Below are 12,340 nucleotides of genomic sequence, written 5' to 3'. Positions count from 1 at the left end.
AACAGTACCTTCAGACAAGCAAATGCCTTCACAAATGATGTATTTGGTATATGTGGACCACGGCATAAATCAACCAAGGGACCGCATCTATAAACAGTGATAGTTTTGTCTTCTGGCAAATCACTGATGATTTCAACCTGAGTAAAGTCATTCACAAATAGGAACAGAAGAATGTCAGTCCTCAATTATCAGATGAACAGCAATTTTTTTGAGATATTCGATTGCCTTGAATTTATTGTCAGAAAACATTTCAAGAGCTTGTTGCCTTGAAACTTCAATGCGCTCAAAAGGTTGTCTCTCCTGAAAATTTAAAAGTAATAGATCAAATTATTCCTTTGATAACAAGTATCCTCTGTAATGATGATGTTTCATGTATGAAACATAGATCTTTTTTTTTCTTTTATGAATAACCATTCATTGAGAAAAATGAAAGAAGCATGAAACCAGATTATTGAATGCCTTATTGGGAAAAATCTTCCAGCACTTCATTTCGAGCCAAAATAAAAGTCACTAATACAGTCGGTGAATAAAAAGATAATAAGCAAGCACTGTTAAAGTTTAGGAAGCAACAGATATGTGCAATGTGATTCTAGCTTATCATACATTTCGATATCAATTGTCAAATTATTGATTCACTACTAGTTCCGAAAAATTGGAACAACCAGAAGGTTAGTTTACTAGCACTGACTCTTTACATTCTTTATAACAAATGAAGCTAAAGTTAACTAGGGTAAGAGTGAGGACTCTCTAGCATAGCATTTCCACATACAAAATTAGTCCCAAAACCTTAGTTGTTAGGCCTTTACAAATGTGAAAGACTGAGATTACAAACAACACCAGTCCTCACCCTCCCAACAAAAACTAATAAAGAAAGAAAGAAAGAAAGAAAGAGAGAAATAGTGGTGGACATTCTTTATATATGGTTATTAACATCCTTCTTCCACGTGTAAATACATGGAAATATATATATATATATATATATATATATATATATTTATATATAACTTGATTTTAATTATATGAAATAAATGGTGTAAACTCCTTGTCAAGAGAAGAGAAAGAGCAATACCGATGCAGCCTTCAGTGCACCAGACTCAATTTGCTTGAAGTGATCATCATTCAAGCATAAATCATCATAAAAAGCATCGTAATAGAATCCCTGTCATGAAAGTCCATTAATCTATAAGTAAACCAAACTACAAGCATAAAAATTAGAGGGAAGTTACATACGGTGTTGAAACTCTTAACACCCCTATATAAGTCAACTGGACAATGCAACAAAAAGTTTATCCTAACTGCCAAAGCTATCCCCTTTCAAGTTACGATAATGTAACTTATTTCAGCAAGTTGATCACTACCTGGAAGGGCTTACATGGGAGAAGTCAACACTGTGGACTGTATTCAAAAGCATTCTTCCTTCTTAAAAAACCGAACCAACCAGTTCGACTTTTTTCTATTTTTGCTTATTTGGACATTTGTTCAATTTCATACACTAAAAGATAAGTCACCAATTCAATTCACAATTTAGCCAAAAAAAAAAAAAAAAAAAAAAAAAACAAAGGAACTAAATCAATGATCACCCCTAACTAGAAAGGAAGGATCATCTACACCACAGAAAAGATGATTGAGTATACAATCACAAAATAATTCTAGATCTTTTCCTCCGAAGGATGTTGGATCCTTCGTCGAAGGTGAAGGACCTTGGCACTTTTTCCGTTGGACAACCAAAATAGCAATTACTAAGGTAATTTTGGTCAGGCTTAATAATAGATGGTTTTCACTTACAGATTATCTTCTCCCCCATTTCTTTTAATACTATACACACACACATACGTACCTCTCCTCTAGTGGTACAGGGTCCAATGCAAAGCTTGCAACCATACTCCATCTCGAGCGACTAAACCAGGAAAGACAACAAAGGTGAAACGGTGTTAGGATTGAAATTAATGAGTTCAGATTGAGTGTATGACAATAGATGGGGCTATCAACCTGTCCAAGGATATGAGCGCTAGAATGCCAAAAAGTGTCACGCCCTTCATCACTTTCGAAAGTGAACAGCTTAAGCTCACAATCATCTTCAAGCGGCCTGCTCATGTCCCATAGAACTCCATCAACTTGCGCAATCAAAGCGTTTGCAGCCAAACTTTTCGAGATTTCTCTAGCAACATCTATTGGTGCTGTTTGCCATTTCTTACCCTCCTTCACCGTCCCATCCGGTAAGGATATCCTAAAAAGCAAAGAACCAAGTAAAATTCGAAATTCAAATAATACAAGCATAGGCTATCAATTTCCATAGCTTCTAACGTCATACTAACTCGATTGGATCAGAGGGAAGAGAACACCGGTCAGCAAGTAGCTTTGCCTGTATCGACTGGAAAAGCTGAACGCGTTTAGGAATGACGGAACTGAGGTAGTCGTCATCTTTGGGGTGCTGCACCGCCATTGAAGCTAGAATGGCGGGCGACGAGGAAGCTTGTGTCTCCGCTGATGGGTGTACAGCTGATGAGAAAAGGCGGAGAGAAGTTGCAGAGAGGAGGCGAGCGGAGGATGAAACTGGTTTACGGCCAATTGGAGGGCATAACAACAGCATAGGCAGATGAACTTGGAAGGTTTACGAAGGGGTTTCGGTCTTAAACAAAAATAGCATCCACAGTGAGCAAGTTTTTTGCGTTGGCGCAACAAAGACCTGCAAAATGAATCGAAAGAGACACGAGTAAGAGAAACAGAGAGAGAGAGAGAGAGGTTTTAAGGAAAGGGACGTACCTTTCACTGTTCAGTTTACAAGCTGAGGAAGCTTTTGCAGAATGCTTTGAAGAGACGCACCTTTCACGCTGAGGAATATAGCATCTTATTCTCATCGCAATATATTGAGAGAGAGAGAGACAGACAGAGACAGCAGAGGGATAGCGAGAGAGATACGCGGGAGAGGGTTCCTTTCTTTACAAGGAAATTATGTTTGAAGCACAAGAAAACGGATTCTCATATTTATTCAAGCCAGCGGGCTTTGTAAACCCACGTGATGTGGGTATGGCCGCTTAAATCACTCCAAGCACTGACGAGACGCCTACCTAATCTTACACTTCTAGGAAGCATCGACAAAGCAATGGCGCCTCCCTCCAATGCCGAAGACTTGAGTTAGCTCACTATCCTCTCTTCAATTGTTTGCAACACGACGATGCATTTGTACGATGACTGCCTATGTAAAGCTAAAATTCTCATTTTTCGCTTCTCCATGGCTATCCCCTGAACTTCTACAATGGATCTCCTCCTCTCCACACCCATTCATCGTCTTCCTCTTACTCAAAAACCTAATCACACATACCATCGCCACCGACTCTTTAATAATCCCCCTCATGTTCGCACCACGACTGCTGAGAAAAATGCTCATTTATGCGTAGCCCACCAACTGTTCGACGATATTCCTATATGGGATACTTTTGCTTGGAACAATCTGATTCAAACCCATCTCACCAGCGGTGATGTGGGGCATGTTATTTCTACTTATCAACAGATGTTGTCTCGAGGGGTTCGCCCCGATAACCACACCCTTCCTCGAGTTATCTGCGCCTCCCGTCACTATGGTGATCTGCAGCTTGGCAAGCAGCTCCATGCTCAAGCCTTCAAACTTGGGCTCTTCTCTAACCTCTATGTATTTACTTCCTTGATTGAGCTGTATGGGATTCTTGACAGTGCTGACACTGCAAGGTGGCTCCATGACAAGTCGGCTTGCAGAAACGCTGTTTCTTGGACCATGTTAGCCAAGCTGTACTTGATGGAAGATAAACCCAGTTTTTCCCTAGACTTGTTTTACCAAATGGTGGAGTTGGCGGCTGATATTGATGCAGTGGCATTGGCCACTGCTATTGGTGCCTGTGGTGCACGTAAACTGCTGCAACACGGAAGAAATATCCACCATGTCGCCAGAATTCATGGCTTGGAATTTGATGTCTTGGTCAGTAATTGCCTGTTGAAAATGTACCTTGACTGTAGCAGTATCAAAGATGCTAGGGGGTTGTTCAATCGAATGCCGTTCAGAGATATCATTTCGTGGACAGACCTCATCCATTTTTATGTTAAGAATGGTGGAATCAATGAGGCCTTAAAGCTCTTTCGACAGATGAATATGGATGGAGAATTGAAGCCTGATCCTCTCACAATCAGCAGCATTCTCCCAGCCTGTGGAAGAATCGCTGCTCACAAGCATGGAAGAGAGATTCACGGATACGTGCTTAAAAATGATTTTGATGACAATCTCATTGTCCAAAATGCTTTAGTTGACATGTATGTCAAGTCTGGATGTATCCAATCTGCATTGAAAATTTTCTCGAGGATGAAGGAGAAAGACATGGTTTCTTGGACTGTCATGATCTCGGGCTACAGCTTACATGGGCAAGGAAAACTTGGAGTGGGTTTGTTCCGTGAGATGGACAGGAACTTTAGGGTGCATAGAGATGAGATCACTTATACTGCAGTTTTGCAGTCTTGTAGTACTGCAAGCATGGTAGAGGAAGGGGATTTTTACTTCAATTGCATTACCGAACCAACCATGGCACACTTTGTTTTAAAGGTGGCTCTTTTAGGCCGGGCAGGACGATTCGATGAAGCAAGAACATTTGTCGATAAACATAAACTCGACAAAAATTCAGAGATTTTGAGAGCATTGCTCGATGGATGCAGGAAGCACCATCAACACAAACTAGGGAAGCGAATCATTGAGCAGCTGTGTGATTTGGAACCTCTAAATGCCGAGAATTACGTTCTACTTTCAAACTGGTATGCCAGCAACGAAGAATGGGAGATGGTCGAAAAGCTGAGAAAAACTATTAGAGACATGGGATTAAGACCAAAGAAGGCTTACAGTTGGATGGAGTTCCGCAACAAAATCCATGCATTTGGCACAGGGGATGTATCCCACCCAAGATCGCAGGCCATATATTGGAATTTACAGTGCCTGATGAAGAAAATGGAAGAAGATGGTTTCAAGAGGAATACAGACTTCAGATTCCACGACGTGGATGAGGAGCGAGAGTGTGCTCCGATAGGACACAGCGAGCTCTTGGCAATTTCCTTCGGGCTGATTAGTACAGAAGCAGGAAGGACAATTCGTATTTCAAAGAACCTTCGTGTATGCCATAGTTGTCATGAATCCGCGAAGTTCATATCCAACAAGGTTGGACGAGAAATCATAGTAAAAGATCCGTATGTTTTCCATCATTTCAAGGATGGCCGTTGTTCTTGTGAAGATTTTTGTTAGGCTTATCTGTTATGTTCCTTGTTTTAGTTTTAATTTGCACATAAAATCCACTTAACTTCGTTGTTTAGTGAGCAATTACATGTGGTAATGAGGATGTATGAGGTGGGGTATTATTTGGGAATAACCTTCAAGACTTCATTCAATGTTGAACATCCATGAGACGCTAGTCTACTATTACGCCCAAGAAAATAGAAATGCTTTTGGAGATACTGAAGGATAACATGCTACAGAGATCACTATCCTGTTAACTTTCAATTCGAATCTATTAGATCTAAAACGAGTTCAAATGATATTCCTAACTTGAACCCTCGAGTCAAATAACAAAAGTTAAATTTGAACAAAGAAGAGCATTATCATTCAGAATTGCATAAGATCATGCTAAAGAATATCACTACGACTGTCTGGGTCAACAAGACGGTCTGAAGAGATTGCATAAGATCATGCTAAAGAAGAGAAGTTCTTCAACTTTGTTCTCAATTTGGTTAAAAACTCAGATCCGAAAACAGTAACACCTCTGAATGTTCAAAGAGGCCAACCCTTAAATCCCATTTTACCAAAACTTCCTACACATAACGTTCAAATCCTTTACGAATATCATCAATTCAGTAAGACAACTCACCTATTTCCTATTTCCTAATCTTTATCCTTAAATCATCTGGCAAGGTGATGCTTGATTACTCCACGCTCTTCATCCAGCAGAAAATTAGCATTTGAAAAGTGGGAGCTGGTGAAGAAGGGTTTCAAATCATAAATTTCATGCTCCTGTGCCTGCACCGATATCAAATGTGTAAGTGCCATATTTAGGTCTTCCAATGAGTAACGTGGTATCATTACCTTGCTTTGTAGGTCTTCCAATTTCACATTGATGTGGATAAGCTCCGATGTAGATCCACGAACAATTTCCTCAAAGTGAAGTGCATTCTTCACCAGCTCTCGAAGAAGATATAGGAGCAGTTCGTTGTAATCCTTCTTGAAAGTCATATACTTTCTAAAGCTCTACAAGATCCACCAAAACTTTCTCAAATAAACAAAAACGAAATCAGGTACAACATTGTTGATGGTTCTATTGTCGGCATAAAGGGGCATGGGAACTTTGGGTTTACCCTTGACAGAAAAGAAGCTGAGCGTAGCAAAGGTTAGTTTTGTTTCTTTGTATTACCCGAACTTTAAACATATTGGCAGCCACATCGCTTATCTTAAAATTACCAAAATTAACTAATTAAAAACATAATACAAATTAAGAATTACAGTTTTTTTTATCAGTATTAAAAACACAAGTACAAATTAAGTATTCCCATGGCAACCACAGGGCATTGATCATCCAATCAAGAATAATTAAGTAATTGGATTGTCTTATCGAGAAGATCACAAATATCCAAGCAGAATGTCAGTATCATGATTCAGGCATATCTTTGTGTATAAAATGAACGAGGAACCCAACTGGTTAATTCTTGAAGAAAATATTGAACAGCCATATTAACATTTATAGAAGACATGCCTAGAGAGAGAAAATAGTGATCTCCTTTAATACCTTTTGCAGAGCTTTCTGTACCCCAAATTTTTGGGTCGAAATGAAAGAATCAAGTAACACACGAATTGCCATATCAACATCTTCTTGTGTGACGTGCTGCCTAAGGTGCATTCTTGCATGTGCTTCAGACATCCGTATCATTGACTCTATGTGCCTAACTGCAATAGGAACTCCTTGCCCATGCTAGTCACATTAAAATATGATAGTCAATATGAAAAGTTTCAATCGACAAATTAAGAGCCCTTCATTGGCATACCATAAAAAACCAATAATAATAAAAAGAAAGAGGTGTAAAATAGAGCCTTACAGAAGATTCCCTTCGTAATTCTGCGTAGACATGTGTTAACTTATCCATATCAGCATCATGCAACCTTGGAAAAACATTCAACTTAGCATAAGTTATGTACTTCTTCAGCAGATCTTGGGGAAGCACCTGGAAGAACAATATTTAGGAAGTAATCATATTAGAGGTGAAGTCCACAGATAACCTACTAAGAGAATGAATAAGTACAAGTGTATGACCTCCGGATCCAGTGGCCTTGTAGAGTCTTGACTGTCCTCTTGAGATTCATTTACAGACTTATCATCAATATTACCGCCCTTCGGCTGTGATTTGAAATGACTATCAACAACAAACTTAGCAAGCATCTCATCTGTTACAGAGTCTACCACATCCTGCAAATTAACAAATTACTTTTCCATAACAATCAACTTCTACAATATGAAGAGGGAGGCATGAAGTTTCTAGATATTTACCTTAACAACGCAGAGGATGTCAAATCGAGAAATGATAGGATCTGTCAGCTCCACATTTTGTGAAAATGTTTTTGAGGAGTCGTACCTATAAAAAGGCTAGTTGATCAAAATAACGAAATAATTTCAAAATCACTGGATGTAAAGGATGAGTGAGAAATAAGTAGTCACTTTTCCTCCCGCTTGGTGAGGGATGAGTGTACACTTGGACAGAAGCAATCAAATAATGATCATCCCATAATTGATCAACTTATTCATCCATTGGTCGTTAAACTTCTTTCCTCCCATGATTATAAGTCAAACACTAATATACTTGTCATACCTTCCTCCAACGGGATTGGCAGCTGCAATGACAGAGCATCTGGCTTGAAGAGAAGTGACAATTCCAGCTTTTGATATGCTAATGCTTTGCTGCTCCATTGCTTCATGTATACTCACCCTAATCACGGATGAGAACTTTAATTCAAACACACCAAAAGTTTACAACTTTCTAGACTGGGCAGGAGAATAGATGGAATTGTAAAGCTGAATTGACGGTTGTTTTCCCTACCTGTCCTGATCATTCATTTTGTCAAACTCATCAATCAGACAAATTCCTCTATCGGCTAATACAAGGGCACCACCTTCAAGGGTCCACTCCCTTGTGACAGGATCCTTGTGCACTGCTGCTGTTAGTCCTACAGCTGAAGCCCCTTTCCCTGTGGTGTACACTGCTCTATGCCCAGTTTTCTCAACATACCTGGTAAAAATATATACAAATTAATGTTCAAGCAGCTATAGACCAGTATTTCATACATGAAGTTCATCCCGAACTGAAAAATGTAGCTCTTACTTGAGAAATTGAGATTTGGCAGTGCCAGGATCACCTAGTAAAAGTACATTGATATCACCTCGTAACCGATGTTTCCCTTCAACATTTTTTTCTTGACCTCCAAACATTGCAAGAGAAATTGCTGTTTTTATGTCCTCGTGACCATAGATTGATGGGGCAATGGATTTGATTATCTGTTATCAGTTCATACCAAATAAAAACCCTTAACCTTAACACTAAAGGAATGTACTCAATAAATTCTTGATATCACTAACCCTTTCTCCAATTCTAGGGTCTTTAGCCAACTTCTCAATCTCTTCTTTGTCTTCCTGGGTAAGCTTGTAAGCAGAGAAGAGATCTTGCTTCTTGGTAACATAATTTGCTTCAACAACCGTGGAAAACACAGGAAAACCATTCTTTGTATTCAACGATAAGTCAAAATTATTTGTATAAATGCCAGTGACTTCCTGAAAATCAATCAGATCATAAATTAAAAAGACTGCAAGTACTTCAAAAAGAAATTTTTTGACATAAGCAAATAAAGGGCAGGGAACGTACAATTTCCTCCCCAGGACGGGCACAATCAATTAGATCATTCAAGAGTATCACTTCCTTATACCTTGGGAGTCGACCAGCTGGCACAATTCCTGGACTTTCTTGGAGGGTTAGCTTTTGGTAGTTCCTATATATAGTCTACAGCATAACAACCAACAACATATGGTATCTGATTAACATTCGCTGAGATCTTGTTTTACAGAAGAGAAATATTAAACAAAAATACATGACAAGAAACCCTCCATCCATTTTGCACTGGGGGAGCAGCCGATTAAGATAAATGAAATAAGTTCTTAAATGAGATTCATAGGCACGTAACCACAACTAAGGTTTCTCAAAAAACAAACAAAAAAAAAAACGGAGATATAATTAAGAATTCACCTGCTCGACATTTAATGTAAATGGCCCCTTCGACTGGCATTCAGGACAAGAACCAACCTTGACCTCTGAGTAAGAATTCTGAAAAAATGGTCCCAATATTGTTCCACATTTATTACAATCATACTTCACCTGCTGCAACTGGGGGAACACACCAGATCGCCGAGTCACTACGCCACCAATGCGAATCATGGTATTTAAATGAATTTGCCTACAAAATGCAACAGGTAACATTGAAAATAGGATGAATGAGAAATTAAGAAAGAAAAACATGTATTTGAAAGACCCAGCACCATGAATCTTCCAGGATACCTAATATTTCGAATCTGGTCATAAACTGGTAAACTATTGATGCGAACATAGATCTTTTGGTGGATGTTTTTGTAGTTCGGATGTAGGTCAAACACAACCTTCTTTGCAACATCTTCCATAACTTCTAAGACGGATTGGGGTGCATCAGCCAACCAGATTGCAATATTTGGATGAACAAAGATAAACTGCTTGTAATCAATCTCCAAACTGCACCTATTGGCTGCAAACCAAATATTAAAGCAACTAGTCTAAGAAAAATGAGAGAAGGACGAACATGACTCTAACAGGTTGTCTAAGAAAACAATATTTGTTTACAAAAGAAACCAAATATCAACATCCCAGTAAATCACGGATGTAGATGCTCACCTAAAACCATCTCATTAATCAGTCGCATGTACTCGAGCTCTCCATTTCCACTCTTAGGATTCACATATGTTTCCAAGAATTTCTTGAACTTTTTGCCTATAAAGCGCCGAACTGCATCCATGGTAACATGCTCTCTAAGTGGCCCTTGAACACGATACATCTCATTCTCATTTTCATCATCATCTTCATCCTACAATTGGAGGTAACGTGTTAATTTTGAAAATGGCAAGCAATAATTATGTGCAAAATGCTACTACTTGGAAAACAAAGATGTGACAGCCTTATACACCTCATATTGGTCATCAACAGAATGATCAGTCATGGGCACATCATCTCGTGAGTTTTCCCTTTGTGATCTACCTGGAGAACTTTGCATGCCATCAATGTCATCGTAGCTTCTTGCTGCAGCTGGAGGACGAAAATCGGCTCTTGATCTTTTCGAAGGCCTGTAATTGTCATCCTCAGAGTCTGTATCAAAACGTCAAAAACAGTTAGAATCTGCCAGTCCACAAAAAGTAATCAAAGGGGGAAAACTAATAACTTGGCTGCTGCCAATAGTAGAGAATTCCTACATATATCAAGCTTTTGGACGGAAAACTGAAGCTGAAGAATCAATTTGGTGCATATCACTTCGTGAAGGCAATTCTAAACTAATAATTGGAATACCTAATTTAAGAACGCATTAAAGGAAAAACAGAGAAGGAGCATGAGAAAAGAATGGAAACACGCGTATCTCAGTGATGCATTCACTGCTTAATGCGCGAGTGAACAAGCTGAAATCGAGGAACAAAGTTAGAATTCGCGACTCAGGAAGAACAGAGCTGGCAAGATTACCATGGTCGTGTAATAGCTCAGGAAGCTTCCGACGGGTGAACTGAGCATCACGAGTCTCGAGTTCCATCTCAGCAGCTCGTCTGTCCTCCATAATCTGATCCAAATCCCTCTCGTCCTCTAAAGAATCGTCGAGGCCCAAGGACTCGTACTGGTCATGGTCGTCCATCCTCCGATAATCTCTACAAGGTTAAGAGCAAAATTCATTAGATCAGCACTCCATGAGGCAATAGATTTCGACGAAATTAAAAGGCAACGTGGGGGGGCTGTTTGGAGAACTAACTCCAGGAAATTGTCGTGGTAGAGATCCTCTCCTTCCTCTTCTTCATCGGGATCAGGCTCGTCGTGAACGATGTGAGGATCAACGGCGGCTTCGTCCTCGTCGGGGTAGTTGTCGGAAATGTGGCTGAGATGAGGAAGCTGGTCTGTTTCGAAACCAGCGGAGGTGGTGGGGGAATCGAGCTCCGACGGCGGATTGCCGGAGTTTCCATCGGGAGTTTCTCCAGCCATTTCTAAGGGAGAGGGGGTCGGAGAAGGGGAGAAACTGAAAGCTCTGAACTTCAGTGACCTAAACGCACTCGATTCATGGAGGAGGTTGTGTTTGGCGGGATGTTTTGGCGGGAAATGAGGTGGCTCACTCCTACTCCACGTCGGCACGTTCTCATCTTTATTGAACTCATTGCTTCTCACAATCTAACCTTTTTTTTTTTTTTTCTTCTTCTTTTTTATAGGAAAAATATGTTTCTTTTTCATAAATTTGATAATCTTAATTCTACATTTTTTACATTTAAATATTCTCAAAAAATTGGATGCCTCTTAAAAACTTCCATTATATTAATCATAAGACCATGATTGAGTACATAAATAAATGGTATTTGGAAACAAGAGGAAATAGCTGAGATTATAACTATAAATTATGGTTATAATATATATTTGAATTAATATAATGAAATCAAGTTCCTCTGGCCAGCATCTCTTGAAGCCTCTTGAAAGATTCAAGCTTTTGCATGCGTATTTGTTTCCGGAACCTCTTTATGAACAAGTCTGCCGCCTCATCGATCTCTTCCTCCAGCTTGAACTCCTCTCCTTCTTCCTTGGAGTTCCTCATCATGTCGATAATCGAGCCACCGGCAGCCTGCAGCTTTGCATCGTCGATGTCATAGTCATACTCTTCGTCGAATAGAGAGTGTGTCAGGTCAGGATACTTGTCATCATCCTCTTCCTCAGCCTTGGCTGCCATTGCCAAGCTCGCACTCGATTGATACTGGCTTGCGTGTGCGGCAGCGGCGTCATAGAGGACAATGGCCATGCTGTGGTTGTCTTGGGTGTCGTCGTTGTCGTCGCAGTCGCCGTGGTGTTGGCCGAGAATGGTGTGGATCTTGTTAGAGAGGGAAGTGACGAGAAGTTTTTTGGTCTTGAGCATGGAGAGCATGAGGAGACGAGGTTTGGTGGGGCTGAATTTGGAGTTGATGGCCATGGACTTGGCCTTAGCTATGGCACCCAAAATGGAAGTGATTTTCTTCAACAGAAGGGACGCCTTGTTCTTCAT

General features: G+C 39.9%; 4 protein-coding genes across 5 annotated transcripts in view; 1 reads left to right on the top strand and 3 right to left on the bottom strand.

Moving 5' to 3' along the window:
• Positions 1–2,882, bottom strand: part of LOC111470850 (threonine--tRNA ligase, mitochondrial 1-like) — a 9,466-nt gene extending 6,584 nt beyond the window's left edge. The window contains exons 1-7 of one of the 2 annotated variants that reach the window (XM_023116499.1): positions 2,764–2,882; positions 2,316–2,686; positions 1,990–2,227; positions 1,838–1,897; positions 1,070–1,159; positions 226–300; positions 9–137 (exon numbers count right to left, since the gene is read on the bottom strand). In XM_023116499.1, the coding sequence (XP_022972267.1) occupies positions 9–137; positions 226–300; positions 1,070–1,159; positions 1,838–1,897; positions 1,990–2,227; positions 2,316–2,590 (867 nt within the window). In that variant the 5' untranslated portion in view covers positions 2,591–2,686; positions 2,764–2,882. Of the gene's footprint in view, positions 1–8; positions 138–225; positions 301–1,069; positions 1,160–1,837; positions 1,898–1,989; positions 2,228–2,315; positions 2,733–2,763 lie in introns of those variants that run through there. The other variant, XM_023116498.1, reaches the window with a different exon arrangement.
• A 267-nt stretch (positions 2,883–3,149) lies between these two features.
• LOC111470851 (pentatricopeptide repeat-containing protein DOT4, chloroplastic-like) lies at positions 3,150–5,397 on the top strand. Its single transcript, XM_023116500.1, has one exon. The coding sequence runs from the start codon at positions 3,257–3,259 to the stop codon at positions 5,252–5,254; it is 1,998 nt and encodes a 665-aa protein (XP_022972268.1). The 5' UTR covers positions 3,150–3,256; the 3' UTR covers positions 5,255–5,397.
• Positions 5,398–5,671: 274 nt separating this feature from the next.
• On the bottom strand, positions 5,672–11,418 carry LOC111470849 (DNA replication licensing factor MCM2-like). The gene is made up of 17 exons (XM_023116497.1): positions 11,075–11,418; positions 10,795–10,973; positions 10,250–10,428; positions 9,961–10,150; positions 9,595–9,814; positions 9,286–9,493; positions 8,908–9,042; positions 8,625–8,816; positions 8,371–8,543; positions 8,089–8,277; positions 7,861–7,977; positions 7,542–7,626; positions 7,308–7,460; positions 7,093–7,218; positions 6,786–6,968; positions 6,089–6,250; positions 5,672–6,022 (listed from the first exon to the last, which is right to left on the bottom strand). The coding sequence occupies exons 1-17, from the start codon at positions 11,299–11,301 to the stop codon at positions 5,906–5,908; spliced, it is 2,835 nt and encodes a 944-aa protein (XP_022972265.1). The 5' UTR covers positions 11,302–11,418; the 3' UTR covers positions 5,672–5,905.
• A 325-nt stretch (positions 11,419–11,743) lies between these two features.
• LOC111470872 lies at positions 11,744–12,340 on the bottom strand. Its single transcript, XM_023116523.1, has one exon. The coding sequence runs from the start codon at positions 12,338–12,340 to the stop codon at positions 11,744–11,746; it is 597 nt and encodes a 198-aa protein (XP_022972291.1).

The sequence above is a fragment of the Cucurbita maxima genome, unplaced genomic scaffold (genome assembly GCF_002738345.1).
Source record: "Cucurbita maxima cultivar Rimu unplaced genomic scaffold, Cmax_1.0 Cma_Scf00047, whole genome shotgun sequence".
Classification (NCBI taxonomy): Eukaryota; Viridiplantae; Streptophyta; class Magnoliopsida; order Cucurbitales; family Cucurbitaceae; genus Cucurbita; species Cucurbita maxima.
Note: the sequence above shows the minus strand (reverse complement) of the source record. Positions and strands in the feature narration are given on the sequence as shown.

Coding starts and splice junctions, on each gene's coding strand:
- LOC111470872 (XM_023116523.1), bottom strand. CDS start 12,340: ATGAAGAACAAGGCGTCCCTTCTGTTGAAGAAAATCACTTCCATTTTG.
- LOC111470849 (XM_023116497.1), bottom strand. CDS start 11,301: ATGGCTGGAGAAACTCCCGATGGAAACTCCGGCAATCCGCCGTCGGAG. Junction 10,974..11,074: donor TACCACGACAATTTCCTGGA/GTTAGTTCTCCA, acceptor TTAACCTTGTAG/AGATTATCGGAGGATGGACG. Junction 8,817..8,907: donor CCCGTCCTGGGGAGGAAATT/GTACGTTCCCTG, acceptor ATTGATTTTCAG/GAAGTCACTGGCATTTATAC.
- LOC111470851 (XM_023116500.1), top strand. CDS start 3,257: ATGGATCTCCTCCTCTCCACACCCATTCATCGTCTTCCTCTTACTCAA.